This window comes from Leptonotus elevatus, chromosome 5, assembly GCF_054856555.1.
Source record: "Leptonotus elevatus isolate MCC_2025b chromosome 5, RoL_Lele_1.0, whole genome shotgun sequence".
Lineage (NCBI taxonomy): Eukaryota > Metazoa > Chordata > Actinopteri > Syngnathiformes > Syngnathidae > Leptonotus > Leptonotus elevatus.
Window position 1 is genome coordinate 26424182 of NC_141243.1, and position 24087 is coordinate 26448268.

At 43.0% G+C, this 24087-nt stretch overlaps 1 protein-coding gene across 1 annotated transcript in view; it reads left to right on the forward strand.

Moving 5' to 3' along the window:
- nelfb (negative elongation factor complex member B) overlaps positions 1 to 21126 on the forward strand; it is a 29690-nt gene extending 8564 nt beyond the window's left edge. The window contains exons 6-13 of the mRNA XM_086076774.1: positions 533 to 645; positions 717 to 819; positions 3830 to 3925; positions 4008 to 4150; positions 14927 to 15033; positions 17056 to 17197; positions 17370 to 17478; positions 20624 to 21126. Coding sequence (XP_085932900.1) covers positions 533 to 645; positions 717 to 819; positions 3830 to 3925; positions 4008 to 4150; positions 14927 to 15033; positions 17056 to 17197; positions 17370 to 17478; positions 20624 to 20782 — 972 coding nt within the window. The 3' untranslated portion in view covers positions 20783 to 21126. The remainder of the gene's footprint in view (positions 1 to 532; positions 646 to 716; positions 820 to 3829; positions 3926 to 4007; positions 4151 to 14926; positions 15034 to 17055; positions 17198 to 17369; positions 17479 to 20623) is intronic.
- Positions 21127 to 24087: the final 2961 nt, after the last annotated feature.

The window sequence follows — 24087 nt, forward strand, 5'->3', positions numbered from 1 at the left end:
TTCTTATTTGAAAACCTGACCAAAAAAGTATTAGCACAAACATTAGAGTAGTACGCTACGTGTATTTCTCGTAAGTTTCTGAGGTTTTTTTTCTCACAAATCTGCCACTTTATAAAGTCGCAAATTTGCGACTTTATAAAGTAACACATTTCCAAGTTTTTTTCTCACAAATTTGCCGCTGACTTTATAAAGTGGCAAATTTGGGACTTTCTTTCTCCGAATATTGCCCCCACCCTCTAAAAAAATATATTTATACGTGGCCCTAATACTATTCTATTTTGAACGGTGCTTTTAATAAAATATATTTTTTTCTTTTCTTTTTTTGTGCGGTGTCCTTGAGTGTCGAAAGGCGCCAATAGATATAATGCATTATTATTATTATTGTTATTATTATACGCCGTTGTAAGTTATAGATTATACTACTGTACACAATTTAAACCTTTGATATTCATGCAGCCAGGAATTGCGTGCTACACCTTAGGTAGTTAACATTAATTCAGTTTTAATGATTTTATTTTGTAAATTACAACAGTTCACATGGTGCTTAGATGCTTGCATCCGAGAGAAGTTTGTGGATGGAAAGCGGGCCAGAGAGTTGCAAGGGTTCTTAGATGGAGTCAAGAAAGGACAAGAGCAAGTCCTTGGGTAAAAATAAATAAATAAGTGGCACTGACTCTTTGGGATCTATATTGTTGAAGGCTATCTGTACTTTTCAGAGACCTGTCCATGATCCTGTGTGATCCATTTGCTTCCAATACCCTGGTGCTGACTATCATGAGGAACCTGCAAGAGCTTCTCAGCCAGGATGCTTTACCCAGGGTGAGAAAAGCCATTAGTTTTATTCGGTAGCACTTTAGTTGACATCAATTGAATGTTAGCATGGTGATAATTTAAACATTATTCTATTTTTTTGGCCAGCTATTTTAGATGAAGCGACTGGATCAGGATCTGATGATATTTTGCATTTTATGCAAAATCTGCAATCGGGTGTACTGTCTTAATTTGCCCGATCATTGATCGGCTCGGCCAAATAAGACATAACATAATATATTTCATGTTTGTCAGCGTCTTTGGAGAATGTTTGGGGTTTGTTTCCCACCACCCCTATGTTTTAATTGGCAATTATACGTGGGTTTTTGCCATTGAATTGTGGGCAGGCCCTTGTCCCCCAGCGAATGGCGGCAGTCGACTGTTGGGTAAATCTAAAAGATCTTTGAATAGCTATATTGCTCCAGCTTCTGCTTGAATCTATTTATTATTATTATTTTATTTTTATTGTTTATTATACTATATTTTTGTATTATTATTTTTCTTCAAACTTGTCAATTGCTGATCAGCCGAAAAATCATGATCGTGTAAAGCTTTGTCATGACTTTCCTTAATTGTCACGTAACCTGATCCTATCTCATTCTTTATAGCATATCTTTATGCGCGTCAATGTACATAAGTTTTGTCATGGCAATATCTTAGATGTACTCGCTATCCTTGAGAACACAAGTAGTAGTATGTTTTTATATCAATGATGATGGGATACTTAGAAAGCATGGAATCCATTAATCTAAAAACAAGGCCTGAATTGGCATTCATGTTTCTTAAAGGGATAGTTTGGGTTTTTGGACATGAATCTGTATGGCATCCTCACCTAAATTAGTGTGCGATCAGCACTGACTTTAACGCTGACAGCGTCAGCGTCCTGTGACCCAAGACCCGGACCGGTTTTGGTCGGGATCACGGAAATAAAGCGTTTTTCTTCTAAAAACAATGTGTGTACAAAAGTGATAAATTTGCATCACAAAACTGCACATTAGAAAAAAGTCAGACCCCATTACCGCCGGGCACTATTTTTCTGTTCGTATCACTGCGCGGCGCGCCACATCCAGCCGACAGACGTGCGTACCACCGTAATTCTAATTTTGAAAACTCACCATAACATCTCTGACTACGACGACAATGTCTTTAGCACTTAGCCAAGGGGGGGTATCTTTCTGAACCCGAATATACTGATGCTGAAATTCATCAGATGGACTTAGAACGGGCAGAAAGAGAGAGCGAGGAGGGATAGAGAAAAGTGGTACAACATGATGGTGGCGCATCAACTGGAGCCCTGAGAGAGCGGGTGACTGTCACTGACAAATGGGGTGCACTTGTTTGAAGTGCTCGGAAAGCGGTGAAAACTGTGCGGAGATTCAGGGACATTTTTATTGCATACAGCCCGGGAAATCACGCGTCCGCACCATTTTTACATATCAAACAATATAATATAGTGTGACGTGTCACAAGAACGCTGTCAACAGACGTGGTGGTAATCTCACGTTTTTATTTGTCTTCACACAACCGGCTACTGTTGGCCGCAGCCAACGCTGAACACAAGAAACTTTACTCGCAAGCCGAATTTGCACACGCTACCAACAAAGTATGGATGACTCCCTTTCCACCGCTAGACGTGCGATGCGTTCACTAACACTCGGACACAAGAATACAAAACAGAACGTGCAACACAAGAACATACAACACACCTTAGTTACACTAGCTTATAAAGTTTATACAATCGTGACGTTATATACTAATCGCTCTCGCTCTCCATTAGATCTCTCGCATCAGGTAAACACTTCGAAACAACTTGATTTGTGCACGTCTGCGGCGTCTGTCAGATGGATGCAGCGTGATGCGCAGTGATATGAACAGAAAAATAGTGCCCGGCGGTAATGTAGCCTGACTTTTTTCTAATGTGCAATATTGTGCTCTTTTGAACACAAATTGTTTTTAGAAGAGATACGTTTTATTTCTGTGACCCCAGCCAACTTGCCGGACTACTTTTGTCTCGACCAAAACCGGACCAGATCTCAGGTCACAGGACCCTGTCAGTGGTAAGTCAGTGCTGATTACACACCACTTTAGGTAAGGATGCCATACAGATTCATGTCAACAAACCTGAACTATCACTTTAAATCAATCTTTTAAAAGTCTAAAAATTTTTAACACATGATGAGTAGTATTTTCTGTTTATAAATCTTAAACCTCAAAATAAATGAACAATCTCAAAACAAAGTACCAAGTGACTTTCATGGTCACACAATCACGGCAATGGAACCGAGATAAACAGTTGGTTTTAGTTAGTGTTGTTCCGATACCGTTTTTTGACACCCGATACGATTCCGATATCCAGCTTTGCAGTATCGACCGATACCATACCGATACCCACGTTTTTTTTTCTCAACATGAAAAAGCTGTCCTGCCATTGGTTCAGAGCATTCAAGGGCCAATAGGATATCTTAGCTCGGAATGCAGTGAACATGTCACACATCAGTGAGTGTCGTGCATGAGCAGGACACAAGATGCTGCATCCAAAGTCCTATATTAATGTCAGAATGAATGGGATTGGCATGTTACTTGTTAGTACTCACCGATTCCGATACCACTGTTTTAATGCCTCTGCCGATACCGGTATCGGTATCTGAACAACACTAGTTTTAGTTGGGACGCCGAAGCGCAGATGCTTGTCATTTATATATTGTAGTAACTTTGGACAACATTGGACATTAGGAACTCTTTTAAGTTGGTCTTAAATTTAATTTCAAATGCAATCAAAACGTCTTCAAGTCTGAAATTTAACTTGCCTTAAACTGCAGGAACCCTGGGATAGTTTTGTCATGTTAATTAATCCGTTTGTTAACATTGACATCAAGTCCAACCTTTCCTATAGACTATTTTACCTCAAGTGTAGGCCATTGTTGGTGTCTGACATTTTTTAAATTCCCTCTTCAAAAATAACCTTTTTGTAAACATCATATTAAACATTCTGAACTCTTGCTGCTGTATTTGTCATCAGGACAGTCCTGATCTGATGTTGCTTCTGAGGATGCTGTCTCTTGGTCAAGGAGCGTGGGATATGATTGACAGCCAAGTGTTCAAAGAACCTCGTTTGGTATGCACAATTGTCAACTTACATGTACTTGTGCATGCAAAAACGGATTGTAAATGTATTTTCTTGCTATGCACACACTCAGGATTTGGAACTAATGACCCGCTTTCTACCTGCCATGATGTCGGTGGTTGTGGATGACCACACTTACAGTGTGGAGCAAAAACTTCCCAGTGAAGAGAAGACCTCGCTCTCCTATCCTACCTCTTTGCCAGATGCCTTCATCAGGTAAAACCGAAGAAAAAATTCACCCATATTCTACTTTACTTAAATAATTGAATTCTAAAAGATATACGGTAGCTTGCAAAAGTATTCACATACCTCTTGACCATTATATTTTATTGCTTTATTGTAATATAATTTTGAAATGGAAGGAAAATGATGCACTGTTTTAAAAAAATTTGCAAATAAAAATCAGGAAAAAATGGTGACATGCAAAAATATTCAGTCCACATGAGTATTTTCGAGAGCCGCCTTTTGCTACATCCATGGCCTCAAATCTTTTGCCTATGCCTCTAACTAGCTTTGCACGCTTGAGACAGTATTCTTTAAGCACAGTTTGATTGGATAGAGGACATCTGTAAACAGCATTCTTACTGTAGATTCTCAATCATATCTGAATGAGATTTCACTGTGCAACTTGGTCTGTCTTGGGTGGAATCCTTGCCAATGCTAGAAATAGACCGATATGTTTTTTTTTTTCAGGGCCGATGCCGATTATTAGTCATCAAAAAGGTCGATAACCGATATTTGAAGCCGGTATTCATTTTCAGTAAAATCATTTTCAGGCGTCATAATTTTTAAAAATACAAATGCCAATCTTGATTTGTTCCGTTCCGTTCCGTCTTCAATTCCGCTTATCCGGGGTCGGGTCGCGGGGGCAGCAGCTTTAGCAGGGAAGCCCAGACTTCCCTCTCCCTAGCCACTTCAGCCAGCTCCTCCGATGGGATCCCAAGGCGTTCCCAAGCCAGCCGTGAGACGTAGTCTCTCCAGCGTGTCCTGGGTCGTGCCCGGGGCCTCCTGCCGGTAGGACATGCCCGGAACACCTCCCCAGGGAGGCGCCCAGGAGGCATCCGAACCAGATGCCCCAGCCACCTCAACTGGTTCCTCTCAACGTGGAGGAGTAGCGGCTCGACGCTGAGTCCCTCCCGAATGACCGAGCTTCTCACCCTATCTCTAAGGGAGAGCCCGGCTACCCTGCGGAGGAAACTCATTTCGGCCGCTTGTATCCGGGATCTTGTTCTTTCGGTCACGACCCACAGCTCGTGACCATAGGTGAGGGCAGGAACGTAGATCGACCGGTAAATCGAGAGCTTTGCCTTTCGGCTCAGCTCCTTCTTCACTACAATGGACCGATACAGCGTCCGCATCACTGCAGACGCTGCACCGATCCGTCTGTCGATCTCCCGCTCTAACCTACCCTCACTCGTGAACAAGACCCCAAGATACTTGAACTCCTCCACTTGGGGCAGGACCTCATCCCCGACCCGCAGAAGGCACTCCACCCTTTTCCGACTGAGGACCATGGTCTCGGATTTGGAGGTGCTGATCCTCATCCCAACCGCTTCACACTCGGCTGCAAACCGCTCCAGCGAGAGCTGGAGATCACGGCTTGAAGAAGCCAACAGCACCACATCATCTGCAAAAAGCAGAGATGCAATGTTGAGGCCACCAAACCGGACCCCCTCGACACTCCGGCTGCGCCTAGAAATTCTGTCCATAAAAATTACGAACAGAATCGGTGACAAAGGGCAACCTTGGCGGAGTCCGACCCTCACAGGAAACGAATTCGACTTACTGCCGGCAATGCGGACCAAACTCTGACATCGGTCGTACAGGGACCGAATAGCCCGTATCAGGGGGCCCGGTACCCCATACTCCCGAAGCACCCCCCACAGGACTCCCCGAGGGACACGGTCAAACGCCTTCTCCAAGTCCACAAAGCACATGTGGACTGGTTGGGCGAACTCCCACGCACCCTCAAGGATCCTGCTGAGGGTGTAGAGCTGGTCCACTGTTCCACGGCCGGGACGAAAACCACACTGCTCCTCCTGAATCCGAGATTCAACTTCCCGACGGATCCTCCTCTGCAGCACCCCCGAATAGACCTTACCTGGGAGGCTGAGGAGTGTGATCCCTCTAAAGTTGGAACACACCCTCCGGTCCCCCTTCTTAAAAAGAGGAACCACCACCCCGGTCTGCCAATCCAGAGGCACTGTCCCTGATGTCCACGCGATGTTGTAGAGACGTGTCAACCACGACAGCCCCACTACATCCAGAGCCTTTAGGAACTCCGGGCGAACCTCATCCACCCCCGAGGCCCTGCCACCGAGAAGCTTTCCAACCACTTCAGTGACTTCGACCCCAGAGATAGGGGGGCCCACCTCAGAGTCCCCAGACCCTGCTTCCTCAAAGGAAGGCGTGTTGGTGGAATTGAGGAGGTCTTCGAAGTATTCTCCCCACCGATTCACGACGTCCCAAGTCGAGGTCAACAGCACCCCATCTCCACTATACACAGTGTTAATGGCGCACTGCTTTCCCCTCCTGAGACGCCGGATGGTGGACCAGAATTTCCTCGAAGCCGTCCGGAAGTCGTTCTCCATGGCCTCACCGAACTCCTCCCATATCCGAGTTTTTGCCTCAGTGACCACCGAAGCCGCATTCCGCTTGGCCAGCCGGTACCTGTCAGCAGCCTCCGGAGTCCCACAGGCCAAAAAGGCCCAATAGGACTCTTTCTTCAGCTTGACGGCATCCCTTACCGCTGGTGTCCACCAGCGTGTTCGAGGATTGCCGCCCCGACAGGCACCAACCACCTTACGGCCACAGCTCCGATCGGCCGCTTCAACAATGGAAGCACGGAACATGGTCCATTCGGACTCAACGTCCCCCGCCTCCCCCGGGACAACTCTTTCTGACAGGGGATTCTGCCAGACGTTCCCAGCAGACCCTCACAATGCGTTTGGGCCTGCCTGGTCGGACCAGCATCTTGATTTGTTGTAATGACTTAAAGCATTCATACTTATTGGACAATGTTTTTCAGACTTTTCAAAATGTTGAATTATTATTATTATTTTTTTATCTTAGACAATATTAGAGATAGTCTGATATGTTTTTTTCAGATACTGAAATACTGATGCAGATTATTAGTAGTCAAGGAGGCCAATAACCAATATTTGGAGCCGGTATTCATATTCAGTAAAAAGGTGTGAAAAAATATTTAAAAATAAATGTTTTAAATACAAATGTTAATCTTAACTTTGTTGTAATGTCTTAAAGCATGTTTATTGAAGAATTTTTCAGACTTTTCAAAATGTAAAAGTTTTTTACTTTTTTATTTTAAACAATAGACATCCTTTTAAATTTCTAACAAAATGTTCAGGGAGCTCCCAAGGTTATCAGTACGTCTTAAAAGTTAAATGGAACAATGCCATAGCGCTCTATAGTTCTATTTCGTCCCTCAGGTGGCGCCGTGGTGCTGAAACAACTTTAGTTTTCTACATAAAATGTTTTTTTCCAAAATTTGAAAATACCTGAAATCTTAAACTTTTACATTTCTTTTTTCACACTTCTAGTTTTAATGTCGAACAAAAAAAAAATGGTTCAGAAGGTTCCCAGGGTCAGCAGCATCTCTTATAAAGTTAACTGAAAATGTAAATAAATAGTTCCCTGAGATTAAAATGGTTTTAGTTTTGCCTATTATTGGCCGTCAGATTTCGATATTCGTCAAAATGCCAAATATCGGCGCCGATAATTGGCCTGGATTATCAGTCTAATCCAGTGATAGGGAACCCTGGTCCTCGAGAGCCACTGTCCTGCCTCTCTGTCTCTCTCTCTGTCTCTGTCTCTCTCTCTGTCTCTCTCTCTGTCTCTCTCTCTCTCTCTCTCTCTCTCTCTCTCTCTCTCTCTCTCTCTCTCTCTCTCTCTCTCTCTCTCTCTCTCTCTCTCACCAGGGTTCCCTACCACTGGTCTAATCTCTACAAAAAACAAATTACAAATAAATAAAAAATCCACATTCTTATGTTGCTATTAGGGATGCACCAAAACAGCACGGACAAACAGGGTTTTGTGATAACGCAAGCAAACGCTAGCCAGGATTGTGACAGCGTATCACTGACAGCCCACTGAACTGAGTTGAGGTAAATTATCTCGCCATGAAAGTGTATACATTGCTCAGAAGAAACCAGATAACTTGACAAAGTGCAGAAATTGATCCATCTGATTTTATAATTTTTTTATTTACTGTACTTATTTATTTTAATTTTTTTAAGTGTTATAATTTTTTTTCTTAAGGTGTTTCTGTTTTTGGCCTTGGTTCACCCATTTTTGGTTTTTGCTTTCTGTCAAGATTTTCATTTCAGTGCATCCTGAATTACTATCATATCGTTACCGTCTTAAGACAATGGCCCACATCGTATTTTGACATAAAATATGTGGGGGTAGGTTGGGGAGGGGATGACCCCTGATGAAATGACTTAGATGATTATTTTAGGATGTGAGTACCAACATCAAAACAACCCTTACCAATTGCTATTGTCCAATTGCTACTTTAATATATTTAATATATTTAATATTTAATGCTCAATAAAATTGATAATTTAATTTGCTGTCATTAATTGACAATTAACAACGACAATGCAGAGAGGCTACCCCGCCAAGTCAAGAAGAGGCGGAGTTACACGACACCTCTTAGACAGTTGAAGTTTTAGAGGGTTAATACATTTCCTTTGATTTATTTTCAACACTTTAAATTAGGTAATAATTTGTGAAAAGGTAAGAGAGCATGTGGGGGCAGATTATTGGTATTGAAAAAATATTTTGACATCTCAAAGTTCCGCCAGACAGCAATGATGTAACGTACTTTTACCTTAACCATCCTTTCGTCAACCTGGCTTTATGTTTACCGTTATTGTCCTGCTGGAAGGTGAACTTCCTCCCCAGGCAAGTCTTTTGCCAACCCTAAGTATGCAATTTTTGTCCAGACTTGCCCTCTATTTGGCTCCATTCAGATTCCCATCAACTCTGACCAGATTTAAAGATTAGATAGCTCTTTATTCTTTATTAAGATCCCCATTAGCTTCCACAAAGTGGTTGTTAGTCTTCCTGGGGTCCTTAAATAATTCAACAAAAACATACAGAGTTTAAAATAATCTATGCAGTAAATATAAAAACACTAAACAAAAACAGTATTAAACGGATAAAGTAAGTATAAACAGACAAACAACAATACACAATATTTATTTTATTTTTATTTTTTTTTCCTGAGAGAGCTCAGTATTGGTCATTCTGTAATCTTACCGATTCGACATGTCATCATCATTGCTCTCTCTTTTTGTCTTTTTCTTTTTTTTGTATGTGCGTGCGTGTGAGTGTGTGTGCTTATTCATTCATATAAAACCTATTAGAAATCCCATACCGTTCACCTAAACTGAATACTTCAGAATCCAGCTAGAGTCTGGCCCCTCTCCGGCACCAATGCCTGGGTACAGGGGGTCTCCAGGGTTTGGGGGTTGGGGTGGGGGTGGGGTCGGGGGGCGGCGGCTTGGTTGGGGCGGGGGGGCTGGGTGGGGGGGTGTCTGGGGGCTGCTGGGGCTGGGTTGTGGTGGGGGTCGTGGGGAGAGCGGGGGCTGTGGGCCGGTGGGGTGCCTGGCGGGCCTGCCGTGCCCCGTCCTGCTGCATTGGGTTGGGTGCGCGGGCCGTGTTGGGGTGGGGGGCGATCCTGGCTCCTGGGTTTGCTCTCCGGCCGGTGGCCCCTGCGGGGCCCGGAGGCTGTCCCTTGGCGCTGCCGTGGCCTGGGCGGCCCTGAGGTGTTGTGCTTGCTCTGTCCTGGCTCCCCTCTTTGGTGGAGGTTTTCATGCATGCCAGATCCACCACACCAGCATCTATCGAAATTCAAACACAATCTGCTTCTTCCTCTGGTCGCTGAATCGGTGGAGGCTGATCACCTAAACCGAATACTTCAGAATCCAGCTAGAGTCGTGAAGTTGTCAGGAGACCCGAGGAAGGATCAAAGAAAATAAAGAAAAGTGAAATCCAGCACCGACCAGACATCAACTACTACCCACTGGGTTACCAACCAGAATCTTTCACCAACCCCAGAAACATCTAAATTCCAACAAATTAGGGAGACCTCAAGAGACCAAAGGAAATAATGAGTAAAGGAAGGAAGGATAGATGAAGCAGAGTGAGATCCACAGACGTCAGCCTCCACCGATTCAACGGTGGCGCGGCGGGGTTGCAAATGAGGGACCGCAGCACTGCTTAATACTGCGGTCTGCCCCAAGCGATGGCTCCCCACCCCGACACAACTGCCCCTCCTAGTTGTGGGGTGCATTAAAATTGGAGGGGAGTTGTAGGGCAAAGACGGTGTCTCCACCCTACCCCCCCCCCCCCCCCCCCCCCCCAAAGTGTGTGTTATATGCCATATGTGTCTATTAACAAAGTGTATTGCTGGCGGACTCAGTAACAGGGGTTAATTTTCACAAAGAACGCTGGGGTGACGACCGGGGCCTTCCCCCGCTGGGCCTGGGGTTCGGGGGTGTCGGCCGCCCTCCGGTGCCCCCATCTCCCCCTTCTGCCCCCGGTGTTCCGTCCTTCCACACGGCGGGGGGTGGGGTGGGCGCGGCTGCCCTCTCCGCTCCGCTGTCCGGCCCCTCTTCGGCGCCGGTGCCTGGGTGCGGGTGGTCCCCGGGGGCTGGGGGTCGGGGGTTGGGGGGCTGCCGGTTGGTTGGGGTGGGGTCGGGGGGGGGCGGCTTTGTTGGGGGGGGGCGGTGGTGGGGGTTGCGGGGTGGGGGTGCTGGGGGTGGGGGGTGTCTGGGGGATTGGGGGCATGGGGGCGGCTGGGGCTGGGTTGGGGTGGGTGGCGGGGGTGGATGGGGGGCGGGGGGTTGTGGGGGGGGCGGGGGTTGGGGGCCGGTGGGGTGCCTGGTGGGCCTGCAGTGCCCCGTCCTGCTGCGTTGGGCCGGGGGCGCGGGCCGTGTTGGGGCGGGGGGCGCTCCTGCTCCTGGGTTTGCTCTCCGGCCGGTGGCCCTGGTGGGGCCCGGGGGTCGTCCTTTGGCGCTGCCGCGGCCTGGGGGGCCCTGAGGTGTTGCGCTTGCTCTGTTCCGGCGGGGGTCGACGGCTCCCCTCTTTGGTGGAGATTTTCATGCATGCCAGATCCACCACACCAGCATCTACCGAAACTCAGACACAATCTGTTTCCTCCTCAGGTTATTGAATCGGTGGAGGCTGGTGTCTCGGATCTCACGCGGCTTCGTCTGTCCTTCCTTCCTTTTCTCGGTCTCTCCGTTGGTCTCTTGAGGCCTCCCTGATTTTATGTTTTTTGGATTTGTTGGGGTCTGGATGTTTCTTGGGCTGGAGAGGAGTTCTGGTGGGGGGTGTCTGGTCGGTGCTGGATTTCACCTTCCTTGGTTTTCTTCGGTCCCCTCGGGTCTCCTGGTGTTCGATTTAGGTGAACGGTATGAGATTTTTTTTTTTTCTAATAGGTTTTCTGGTGAGCTAACAAACACACGCACGCACGCACGCACACACACATACTCACCCACACACACACAAAAAAAAAATGTATGTATGTGTGTATGTATATATGTATATATGTATGTATATATGTGTATATATATATATATATATATATTTAAAAAAAAAAAAAAAAAAAAAAAAAGAGCAATGATGATGACATTTCCGAATGAACAATACTGAGCTCTTAAAAAAAGAAAAAAAAAACAAAAGAAGAAAAAAAAAAAAAAACAAAGTGTATTGTCCAAAACTAGTGCAGTGAGTTAAGAGGAGCGACCAGCTAGACCTCTCTCAACTCTGCGGGGGCAGGAGGCGCACCCGCCAACCGCACTCCCACCAAACCCCCCAACGGGACCCCGGCGATAGGGCTCGCACCCCCGGATACTGGGGCCCGCCCGAGGTGCCAGGAGGCTCACTGGAGGGGGATAGGCACAACACCCCCACCCGCCCGCCCGGCTCCTGGAGCCCCGAGACCCGGGCCAGGGATGGAGCCCCCGGCCCAGGGGAGGGGGGAGTAAGGCGGACAGGGAAGGAGACGACAAGAAGGGCAAGGAGCAGCGGGTGGGCAGAGAGAGATGGGGGAGGAGGAGGAAGGGTGATGAGGGAGAAGGGACCGGGAGGCGTAGGATGGGCGGGGAGAGGCGAGGAGGGAGGAAGGAGGAGGGGAGAGGGAACCACAGGGCACCCCGGAGGCCCACCCGCCCCAAACCGCGTCGCCGTGCACGGAGCGACCAACCGCGCTGTGGTGCCGCCGCCCCGGACACCAGGGAGAGCACCACAACGCAGCACCCCCCAAGAGACCCAGGAACGGCCAAGACGAAGCCGCCACCCAGCAGCCAACAGAGGGGCAGAGCCGCCAACGCCCAGCCAGGGGCGACAGCACCTATAAAATTAACCCACTTACATGCAGTGATTCCGAATATTAACCCTTAGTGCCCATTGGTAGTGAATCTTGAGGAGTTGGTGGCTGTAAGGTGTCATTTGATGTGGTCTACTCGATCCTGCTGGCAGCAACTAGGTGCTTGACTATAAAAACACAACCATTAGTTACATATTGCCAAATACAGAAACAGCAATATAAGTTATCGCGATGTGGTGGCTCTCACTAACTGGCTGAATTAAGTAACTAGATTTAGATTAAAATATTCTATATACGTAGACCATGTTTGTATAAATTTTGATAATTGGTTTTTATTCGAGGCAGATATTTTTTCCATTAAAATGTGATTTATGAGGAGGTTAGACCATTGGTCGATATTCAGAGTTTGTTTATTTTTCCAGTTAACAAGAATTGGTTTTTTTAGCAATAGTAAGGGCTACAAGTGTAGATTGAAATTGTTTACGTGGTAAGTCAGTTGTTGTTAGGTCACCTAGCAAACACAAGTTTGGAGATAAAGGTATCCTACAGTCCAAGATAGCTGAAAGTTTTTTTCAGACTTTAGTCCAGAAACACATAACTGGTGTGCATAACCATAAAGCATGAAAATAAGTGTCTGGAGACAAATGTCTGAGAGTCCCATTTTCTTCATCATGTATTGGGTAATATATGTTCTATGAATAATTTTATATTGGATAAGTTGTAAATTGGTGTGTTTTGTCATTTTAACTATACATACACAATTTGAAAGGTCACAAAAGAAAAGAAAAAAAACAATAAAAATTGCAGATGCATACATTAATACGTGCAGTTACATTGATTCCCCAATTGTAAAGAATAAACTAGTTAATCTGTAATGTGTATTTTAATAACTTTTTGAAAGATGACTTGCTGCTGACGTTTCTTGCATTAAATGAGTCCATTCCAAGCCAAGGAAGCATGATAATGAACAGTTCTCATCAAGAAGTTTTTTTTTGGTTTGGGCACAATCAAGTTACCCATACTCACTTGATGGGTGTACAATTTGGAATTTTTAAAGATATTTTGCTGAAGCTTGACCAAATAACAGGACAATATTCCAAATGTGACAAAACAAGTGATCGAACGACAGTATGTAAATTGGTGGGTGGAACAAATTCAGAGCATTTTCTTGAAATTGCAATACCCTTGCCCATCTTAGAAACTGTATGAGCAATCTGATCACACCAACACAGTAAATTATCCATTTTCACACCCAGCAATTTGACCTTGGACACCTGTTCTACTTGTATCCCATCAACATGCAAATTGAGTACAGTGGCATTACTAACAGCTTACCAGCTACCAAGTACAATAGATTTTGTTTTGGCAGTATTTAATACCAGCCGGTTCATTCTCACCTATTTGATAACATTATTAAACTCAGCCTGAAGTTTGTCTTTCAGTACAATTGAGGATGCCGACATACAGAACAAAGTTGAATCATCAGCATACATTATCAACAGCGCAGGGTAAATCATTTATGAGAATTTCAAATGAAAGTGGTTCTAAACAACTTCCCTGCGGGACTCCACAAGACATGTTTCCACTTAGAGAATAATTGCCATTAAAAAAAATACTTTCTGTGTTCTGCCATGCAGATAACTCTTAATCCAAGCCAGAGATGAAGGAGAAAAACCATAACATTTTAGTTTAGCTATGAGAATGCTGTGGTCAATGACATCGAAAGCAGCTGTAAAATCTAAGAGGACAGCTCCAGTAACTTCTTTTCTATCCATAGCTTTTAACCATTTGTCAGTCATTTGCACTAATGCTGTGCTGGTAGAGTGCCTCTGTCTATATGCGTGCTGTGCATTTGTAAATAATCAATTTCCACTATAGTAGTTAAATATTTGATTGTACATAATTTTCTCCAGCATTTTGCTAAGCACAGAAAGTAAACTAATTGGTGTACAGTTGGAACCAGTGAGACCGATCTTACTGTCTTTTGGAAGGGGTAAATTTTTAGACACCTTCCATTGCTCCGGACACATTCCACTTAGTATGCTTCTATTAAAAATATGACATATTGGTCCGGAAAGCAAACCAGCAGCCACTAAAAAAACCTTTGCATCTAATATGAAAAGAAAAATGCACTGAGCTATCACCAACATCTTACAAATATAATTTTGCAATCTAGTGGCAGGAAAATGACCTTAACACAAATCAATATCTCACTCGTTTTTTTACAGTACAGTACATCTTTTTAATTTTAACTACATTTTATGAATTATTATGAAATTACTGTATCAATGACTAAAAGATGCAGCCATATTTCTATTAGTTTAACAATGTTTCCACTTTTACGTTAACAAGAGTAAGAAACTTAGAAAGGGGATCAAATACTTGTCTCACTCATTAGAATGCAAAGCATTGTTTATATTGTTTTGTATACATTTTTAACGGATTATCTGTTAAAAATAATCAAAAAATATTGTAGACTTGTAATTTATTTGTGAGTGAGGTGATATTTCCCTAAATTGACATGTTTACTGGTAACTGTAAGAATGATACATTACATATGCACACTAGCACAGTTAACCTAATTGTTTTAAAAGTTCAACCTTTGGTCTCATTTGTGGTTGGATCTGTCACAGATACCTGCAGGAGAACAGAGTGGCCTGTGAAATGGGTCTCTATTACATTCTCCACATCGCCAAGCTGAGAAACAAGAATGCCTTACAAAGGTTGCTACCTGCCCTAGGTGAGAATCCACAATGTTTTTGAATAGAGAACTGTGGCACACGCCATTTTTCATTGAATTTGAAGTTCCTTGAAGGTACAAATGTTAGTTGAAACAATGGGACAATACGGGTAACTCACGATTCTATACTGTGACGATATGTGGCCCACGATAACGGTAATATCGTGATACACGATATCTACGATATTCCATATATTGTCAAAACATTTCTCAACGATATATCCCGATATTCAATATGTGAGTGACAACTATTGAGTAGTTGGAAAGAGCAGTGAAAGAGGTTGGAAGTCAGGTTGGAAATGAGATAAAAATCTGCAGGATGGCCATAATTTTTTTTGAGATAAGAAATGAAAAAAAGTCTCACGCTTACTCTCCCGAGCACTCACCAAGTGACATATATGGTTGTTCTGCTCACTTGGGTTATGTGTCTTCAGAAGTTATTTTTCCCTTGCCAAAATCCACAGAAAAAAAGAACAGAATTGTTAAATAAATAAATCAATAAAAACAAGAATTGTGACTGACACACCTGAGAAGATGGAGTTGGAGAAGGCTCACAAAGAAAGAGAAGATAAAAAGGCTGAACAGGAAAAGCAAAAGAATGAAAGAAGAAAAGGCCTCTGAAAAATGCAAATCAAAGTTTTGTATTGAATTTGTCTTCCTTTTATATAGCATATTATCGTTTTTTAGATTAAAATTATCTTTTTTACTTCAGTTATCAATGGCACAATTTACCCTACTGAATTCTGACTACAGTAATTTCTGGACTACAAGGCGCACCTGACTATAAGCCGCGCTTGCTAAATTTGGGGAATACTGGAGTTTGTTATACATATAAGCCACACTCGACTGTAAGCCGCAGGTGTTTTAATGTTACCGCACCGGGTTCCCGCTACTTTCTTTTCTATAATGAGAGCACAGAGCTCTCGTTCTGTATCTCCTACTGTATTTGTGCTCACTTGGTTTGTTTTGCTCTGCCTGACGCTCTTGCGCTTTCTTTATAGTGCGCCCCCTTGTGATCTGATGGATAAGCTGCACTTTTGTATTAGCCGCAGGGTCAAATGCAAGTGAAAAAAGTAGCTGCTTGTAGTCCAGAAATTACTGTAATGCCACACTGGGGGCAAGTTGTGCCACAAAACCACTTTTTTTCTTTTATTTCTCAAACAGTTTATTGAAGATCCAAAGTGATTGCTCCCAGGGATGCACAACATCCTAAACTATATAAACATATTTTAGTTGGAGGCATTCTTGTAATCCCCTTGTGTAAAAGGAACTTTAAGTAAAAATTGGCACTACTTAACCCACTCTCCCCTACTACTGTGTATGCTATATTGCAGTGGTTCTCAACCTCAAGTACCCCTATCCAGCCTGTTTTCCATGTCTCCCACAAGCAACACAGGTGTTTCAAACAATCAGCTAATCAGCAAGCTCTGCATGAAGCCTGATAACGATCCTGAGCTGTGTTAGCTGTAGGAGACATGGAAAACAGGCTGGATAGGGGTACTGAAGGACCGGGGGCTGAGAACCAGTGCTATAGTGGATATAAAAAGTCTGCACACCCCTGTTCAAATTCCAGGCTTTGTGATATTAAAATGAGGCAAACAAAAATAATTTCCAAACTTTTTCCATTATTGTGACCTATAATTTATAAAACTCAATTGGGGGGGGAGCGGCGCGAAGAAATCTTATTATTCAAAGAGAAGCAACTGGAATACAGTAATATGGTTGCACAAGTGTGCACACCCTCTTGTAAATGGAAATGTTGCTTTGTTCAGAATAAACCGTCACATTTAAACGAAATGGGGAAACAGCAGGTGTCTGCCACCATTTAAAGTCCCTCTGATTATTTCAGCTGAGATTTAGTTTATAGGTCACGTGGAAAAGGGTTTAAAATTATATATCTTGGTCTTATTTGCCACAAAAACCTGGCATTTGAATGGTGGTTTGTAGATTTTTATTTATTCATCCCAACTGTACTGTATGTCTTGAAAATGAAGTAAAACATCATCTTTGTTTTCCGTTCAGTGGAGACCTACAATGACATGGCTTTTGGTGACATTTTCCTGCATTTGCTTACTGGACACCTCACGCTGCTCTCTGATGAGTTTGGAGGAGAAGAATTTTGTTCAGTTGTTTTTGATGGCTTCCTACTGACTACTTTTTCCAGGTTTGCTCTTTTTACCTGTTGATTAAATATTGTCCTCTCTTGCTCTTGATCAGACCAATTTCCCATTGAACACGAGCAAAAATCAACTTGTTACCTTTTCTGGCAGCTCTGAAATTAACAGCCGTTTCTTAATCCTTGACTTTGCACTGTGTTATATGCTTGCATTTTACAGTAAAGAGAATGTCCACAGACACACTCTACGTATGCTGCTGCACCTGCACCACAAGGTGTTGCCTTCATATATGGAAACGTTGATGAAAACTCTGGAACCTCCTAAACAGGTTGGGCTGAAATTCTCACTCAATTTCTTATGAGTTGTAATCCTTGTTTGAGTTATGTGGGTGCCATTTGACCATGGCTCCTAAGAATGAAGTACTGTCCATCTGTGGGGCCATTAGTACAAAAAATATTTGTTTTTTCCAATTTAAATGTGGTTAGGGTTAAAGCAAAATCTGCTCTTAGGACAAAGGAAAAAGATTTTCATTTATTTTGCAATAGGAGGAGACCTTTTGGCATCAGCCTTAAACCAAAAAGGCCCCTGTCCTCTCAATTTATTCTCACAGACAGAATGTGTAAGTTTTACATGCTTACACAAAATAATTCCAACATGTGGGCAAATGGAGCCTGCTCCCAAAGTTTGACAAGTTTTCTCAAAGGAATTCCATACAGGGAATTGACCCACTCCTTCCCTCCTAGGGAAATTCCAAAAACCTGTTACCTTACACACAGCATTCCTACAAACATTCTAATACCATATTACTGCACTATGTTGAATAAGTATACACTAAGGTATTAAATATGCAGGTTATATGTGTTTAAATCAGATTACATATAAATGTTCCATCATCTACTCTGTCTGTAGCAATGAGGTAGTGTCTTTTAGCTTTTAAAAGCTAATCGACGAGTTAGCAAAATGAGTAAAAAACAGGCCTATTTGGAAAGTTTCTTTGCAACGGAGAAAAGGCCCAGTGATGAGACGATAGAAGCCTATGACCAAGAAGAAAAAGAAAGGTGCATGGACTTACAGCTACAGGTGATTCCCACCCCATGATGGCTCTTAATCTAGCGCTATGGTGAGCGAGTTACTCATTGACTTTAGATTTGTTCAGTGGTGCCTTGTTATCTCTTTGACTGCCATAAACGTTATAAAACGTTTAGCATAAACCTAGGGAAGGGCGCCGAGGACGTTAAAAGACGTCCCCTATGTTTTTTTTTTTTTTTTTTCAAAAACGGGTGCAGGAAAGCCTTGGGCAGCTGTGCTGAAAGTATCAGGCAGATATGATTAGTCAAAGACTCGTTTTGGCCCCTAGAGGGCAGCGATGACTCTCTTTGCACAAGGTTGGATGGGCCGCCCACCGTGGGCGTCAGTAGAAGACGTGAGGCGGAGCTAGAGTGTTGAGGAGACATGGCTGAATAAGCCCACAATGGCTGCCCAAGCAACCGGTTGCAAGCAGCTCACGCTTGAGCATTTTTTTCAAAGACGGAAAGCATCAATCAATACTAAAAAGCGCATTGATGTCAACGATGATGATGACAACGAGCTCTACGCCAAAGTTGGAAGCTTTGGCGTGACTGTTATGAACACGTAGTAAGCCTCACCGGTAAGCGCGGCTAGCGCGGCTAGCGCGGCTAGCGCTGCTAGCGCTGCTAAGGCCGGAAAACGCGCACAATAGCCGGCCGGGTACTTCTACACAATCGGACATTTGATCGGGCGATGGAGAGTTGGCATCGACCAATGCAGATTGATGATGATGATGAGGAGGACTCCGAGCTCTACGCCAAAGTTGGAAGCTTTTATGCTATGACTGTTATGAACACGTAGTAAGCCCCACCGGCAAAGCGCGGCTAGCGCGGCTAGCGCGGCTAGCGCGGCTAGCGCTGCTAAGGCCGGAAAACGCGGAGCTGCACAAGCGGACATTCGATCGGACAATGAAGAGTACCCCGAGTCCAATGCATATTCATCGGAGGAGCGGGTACAGTCTGATCACGGAGAAGACACTGTTTCTGGACTACGATGCCACCATGAATGGAGTGGATAAAATGGATCAGAACATCTACCACTCGGTATAGCAACTGAAGGACGCGAGGAAGCGAGACGTAACACCACCGTAACGTAACCGTAGCATGATCCTGATATTAGACTTGATGACACACTGCAGTATATACTTGCTATTCCCCGGAAAAAAACGGCCTGCAAGAAAGTGGCACACGCGAAGAGGCAATCTGTTGTGCAAATGCTGTTACGTCTCTTTGCACGCAGGAGAGTGTTACAAAAAGAAAAACTGTCGTTGAAACATCCACATATTTGTAAATAGCACCACAGTTGCACACATTTGTAAATAGTTTGCCAAATTGTTGTCAAATTGTTACACTGTTGAATGTAAATAAACGTATTTTGCTATCAAAAAACACTTTTTCATTCTTGGTGGTAGTGTTTTATAGAAGTAAAGCACTATTTAGGTGTTTGTGGCATCATTCATGGACAAAAAGAAGTGTCAAATTCACTAGAATGCATGAAATAATATCGTTTCACTAAAAGCTTGATTTCTCCGTATTTTGGTCCAACACAGGCGAAATTGGGTCAAACTAACCATTTTCTATTGTTGATTACTAAAGAACGGAATAAGGTAGAAACAAACTCTTTTTTTCTGATGAAAGATGAAAGTCCAATCTTTCATTTGGTAGTACGTGTGTTTCCATAGTCCAAACACAACATTTTCTGTGGACCTTGAAAATCAGTCAAAATGCTTAAATCGGCTGGCACTGGCGGCATCCCTTTTCTGAAAACGTCTGGCAGTCAAAGAGTTATATTGGCGCATTTAAGGAAGGCGCTGCTAATATAGTTACATAAAAATGTGGCTTCACATTTATTGTTACATCTACAAAATACCCCAGTTTTTGTGTTGCTCATATCATTCATAAGCATTACCATAGTGACCTCACCATATTAAAGCATTGTTGTCACCCTTATTATGGTGTTTGTGCTGCTAGTAGTACAGGTACATACATAGTGGATTTGCGTTTGTTGTAGTGGCCTTCTATTAATCAGCCACCAAACAGCCAAGCACACCCCCAACCCACTGGGTTGCCGGTCCGCGAAAGTTGTGGACTTGTATGAGCCGGTCCGTGGTGGAAAAAAGGTTCGGGACCACTGTTCAAGATGATGACCTTGTCACAGGACTAACAGAGGTTTGTCTTTAAAAAGCAAACAAAAACAAAACACAGGAATCACTAAGACTAAATGTCAAAAGAACCTGATATGGCAATCATTACTGTATGTTCAACTGCACTAAGTTCCACCCAAATGTGCTTGTTTGTTATCTGTGTTATTTGGCAAAAGGTTTTTTAAGTAACTCTGAATGGAAACACAAAATAGAGTCCATTGTATTGCCTAACATGCGGTGTGTTATTGTCTGATATTTATAGAGCAGCGATCCTGTGAAGGAGCTCCACAGCCAACTCATCGAGAAGCTAGAGGCCCAGAAGAAGAGCCCTCCCATGCCAGAGGAAACTCCATCCCTAGATCTCAGCCTGCACCCTGTGAATGTTCCCACCACTGCCTCTACCCCGACTACACCTCTTTGAGATAGAAGACACATGGAAACATTTGAATTGAGACTGAATGTAAATATTGCTCTATATTGACTCACAAATATAAGACTGGGTGTCTTAAATGTTTAGTCGTATGATCATTTATATTGAGGTTTGTTTGTATAGATGTCCTCGAGAAGGTTTTCCAGCTTTTGAATTCTGCTTTGCCATTGTCTCCAGCTATTTTTATATTTGAGGGAGAAATCTGAACTTTTTGCATACTTTCCATCTAAAATGGTCTTGTTGTATTTTCATAAAAAGTAAGTTTTGTATTTATGCGTTTCAGTAGTCACCGGTGCAAAAACAAAAAAAAGTGAATAAATTGCAGCAAATCTTGAGAGTAAAATGTTCTTTATAGGATTACATTGCCAGAGTTTATGCAATCGAGACAATGATCACGTCCCTTGAAGAATTACCTTAAAGGGATACTTGACTCATTGAGCCAATTTCAGCAGCAAAAAGTTAATATTTTGTCCAGAATGAATTTGAGAACATTATTTTTCTTGTACAATTAATAACTTCAAAAACTCGTCTTTCCACTTGCTGTCAATTGAAGATGACATCACCTGTGCTAAGGAAACATGTAAAGAGTAAACGACCAATCACGGCTCACCTGTTTCCTGGGTTTGGTCAGCAAACTTTTGGTTGGTTTGATTGGTCGTTACCTACTTCCTCAGCACAGGTGATGTCATCTTCAGTCAACGGCAATAGGATGTTTTTGTATATTGTGGTGTTCGGCTTTTTCTCAATCCTGACTAGTTTCCCATTTCATGCCGCTGAAAAACATCCCCACAATACTTCACCATGCTTCTTACCTTCCTGACAAAAAACCCTCTCTCCATCGCTCAATTTAGATCAGCAATCATCTCTGGGAAGTTAAGATTGTCCTGGACTTCTTTCGTTTGAAGTTTATGGTGGCAACCGTTCTCAATAAAACCTTCAAAGTTGCAGATCATTTTCTGCACGCCTCCTTCAGAGCTGTGCCTTGAAATCAACCCGTCTTAGACGTCAACAGACTATTCATTTGATTTCATGCTTGATTTGTGCTCAAACATGCACTGTCAATGGTGGGAGAGAAGCGCGCCGTTCCAACAGTCTTGTAATGTAGCGGAGTACAAATTCATGGCTCACTATTTTAATTCCGGTAACACAATTGACAACTTTTTTACTCTACCGTTCCTAAATGTATAAAATCCCTGACAAACGTCTTGTCATCCATTTTGTAGAAACAACAGCTATAATGGCTCAGTTTATGTTTATCCAAGGTTATGTTTAACTCATTCACTCCCAGCCATTTTCACTGAAGCAACCCCCTTTGCTCCTGGCTGTTTTACTGGATATTGACAGATTTTGCAAGGCCCACAGAATATTGTGTTGTATTGCTATAAAAGCATGGAACCTACCAAAAGGATTAGAGTCTCTAAATATATATTTCTATCTGTTTCTGTTTTGCAGCAATTAGCATCAGAATATAGCTAAGTTTCATCATTATTCACAAATCTGTTTAAAACAGTGGGGAAAAGAGCTTGTTGCAACATGTCCCTAGTTAATCTCTTATTCTCTGCTGCCACCTGCGGGCCGTTTTTGTAATAACTATCATTGCTTCAACCATTTTCTTCAGTTCAGAAGCTGCATCAAAGCCTTCTGTATGCTCTAGCATTAAAAAAAACATAACTGTATAATTACGTCTTTAAGACACTTAAAACATTTAAAATAGAACATATTTATACGTTTTTGGGAGCAAATTAGTTAATATTGCTGGTGTGGCGTCGGGCCGAAACCTTGTACCTCTATCAATAATCACTTTTCAGGAGACCCCAAAAATGACATGTTTGTTCAACCATTAACATTGCATCCTCAAGAGAGTAAGCCATTTTCAAATCTTTAGTTTGGTAAATAATTTGTAAAAAAATACAATAAATAAATAACACCTGCACGCGTGGAATGACCAACAATATAGATTTTTTTTTTTTTTTTAATTGTGGCTTATGAGGTTTCAGCCCAATGCCAGTGATAAAATAAATACATTTGCTTCCCTGGAGAAAGATGGATTATTTGATCAATGATCATGAACACAGAAATGTCAGATTTTGGTTAGGACAAAAGTTTTGTTGCCTACAGAGAGGAATGTGAAAATTTAACAAATAATTTTTTTTAAATACAAAAGTATGCTGCATGACATCAGTGAATGAAGCAGTAGAGCTGTGACCTTCATATTTACTATCTTGTATATGAATTCCATGAATTTGGTTTGGCAATGATTCATGCAATTTATTGATGAAGTTATCAGGAATTGGAAAGAAAGCAGTCTTACATGCCTCCCACAGATTCTTTGGTTTTATCTTCCATGCTTCCTCTTTCATTCTACCCCAGAAATGCTCGATGCTGCTCCTGGAGAACCTTGATTTTCTTCGCCTTGGGGAACTTTGATGTAGGGATGGATTTACAGTATGTGATGCAGCACTCTCCTGCTGCAAACTTTAACCCTTTGTATGGCTGGGAATGTAAGGTGGCTGATACTTCCTGACATTTTAAGCTACTGATATTGCCATCCACCTTGCAAATCTTGGGCACACCCCCATACTGAATGATAAACCCAGACCATGATTTTTTTTCTGCCACCAAACTAGTTTCTGGGTGAATCTCGTATACATGCGGGCTCCAGTAGGGCTACTGTAATATTTGCGGTGGCTGTGATATATTTCAACAGAAGATTCATCTGAGAGATCTACCTTCTGCCACCCTTCCAGCATGCATCCTTTCAGCAGGCATTTTGCTTAGTTCTGGTTTCTGGGCGCCACTGAGAGATATAACTACAATTTGTTCTGGTTGACATGTAGACCTGAGGTGACCAGGCCTGGTGGAGCTCTGCTGCAGTGGAAAAGGGGCTGACCTTGAATTTGCGAGCTGACAAACGGTCCTCCCGAGCAGTTGTCTTGCGAGGTCTGCCGGACCTGAGCTTCTCAAAAATATCTCTGCTCTTTTCACACCTTTTTCTTACTCTTTGTACTTGACACTGAGACACATTGAATGTGTCAGCCACCTCAGCAGTGGATCTAGTCTTCAGCGTCTTGATAATCAAATCTTTGGTCTCAGCATGGTGGATCTTAGACATGTCAGAGTTGATGTGAAGGTCTGATGTGCTGAATGTTTAAGCTCCACACAGGAAGCCCGAAGCCCGAAGCCCATATTAAACAAGCAAACCTCAGACCCATGAGGCAAATGTGCGAATAATGTAACAATGTCAAACCTGACTTTTTAAATGATTATTTTTTTTAAATCTGAAAATAAATAAATAA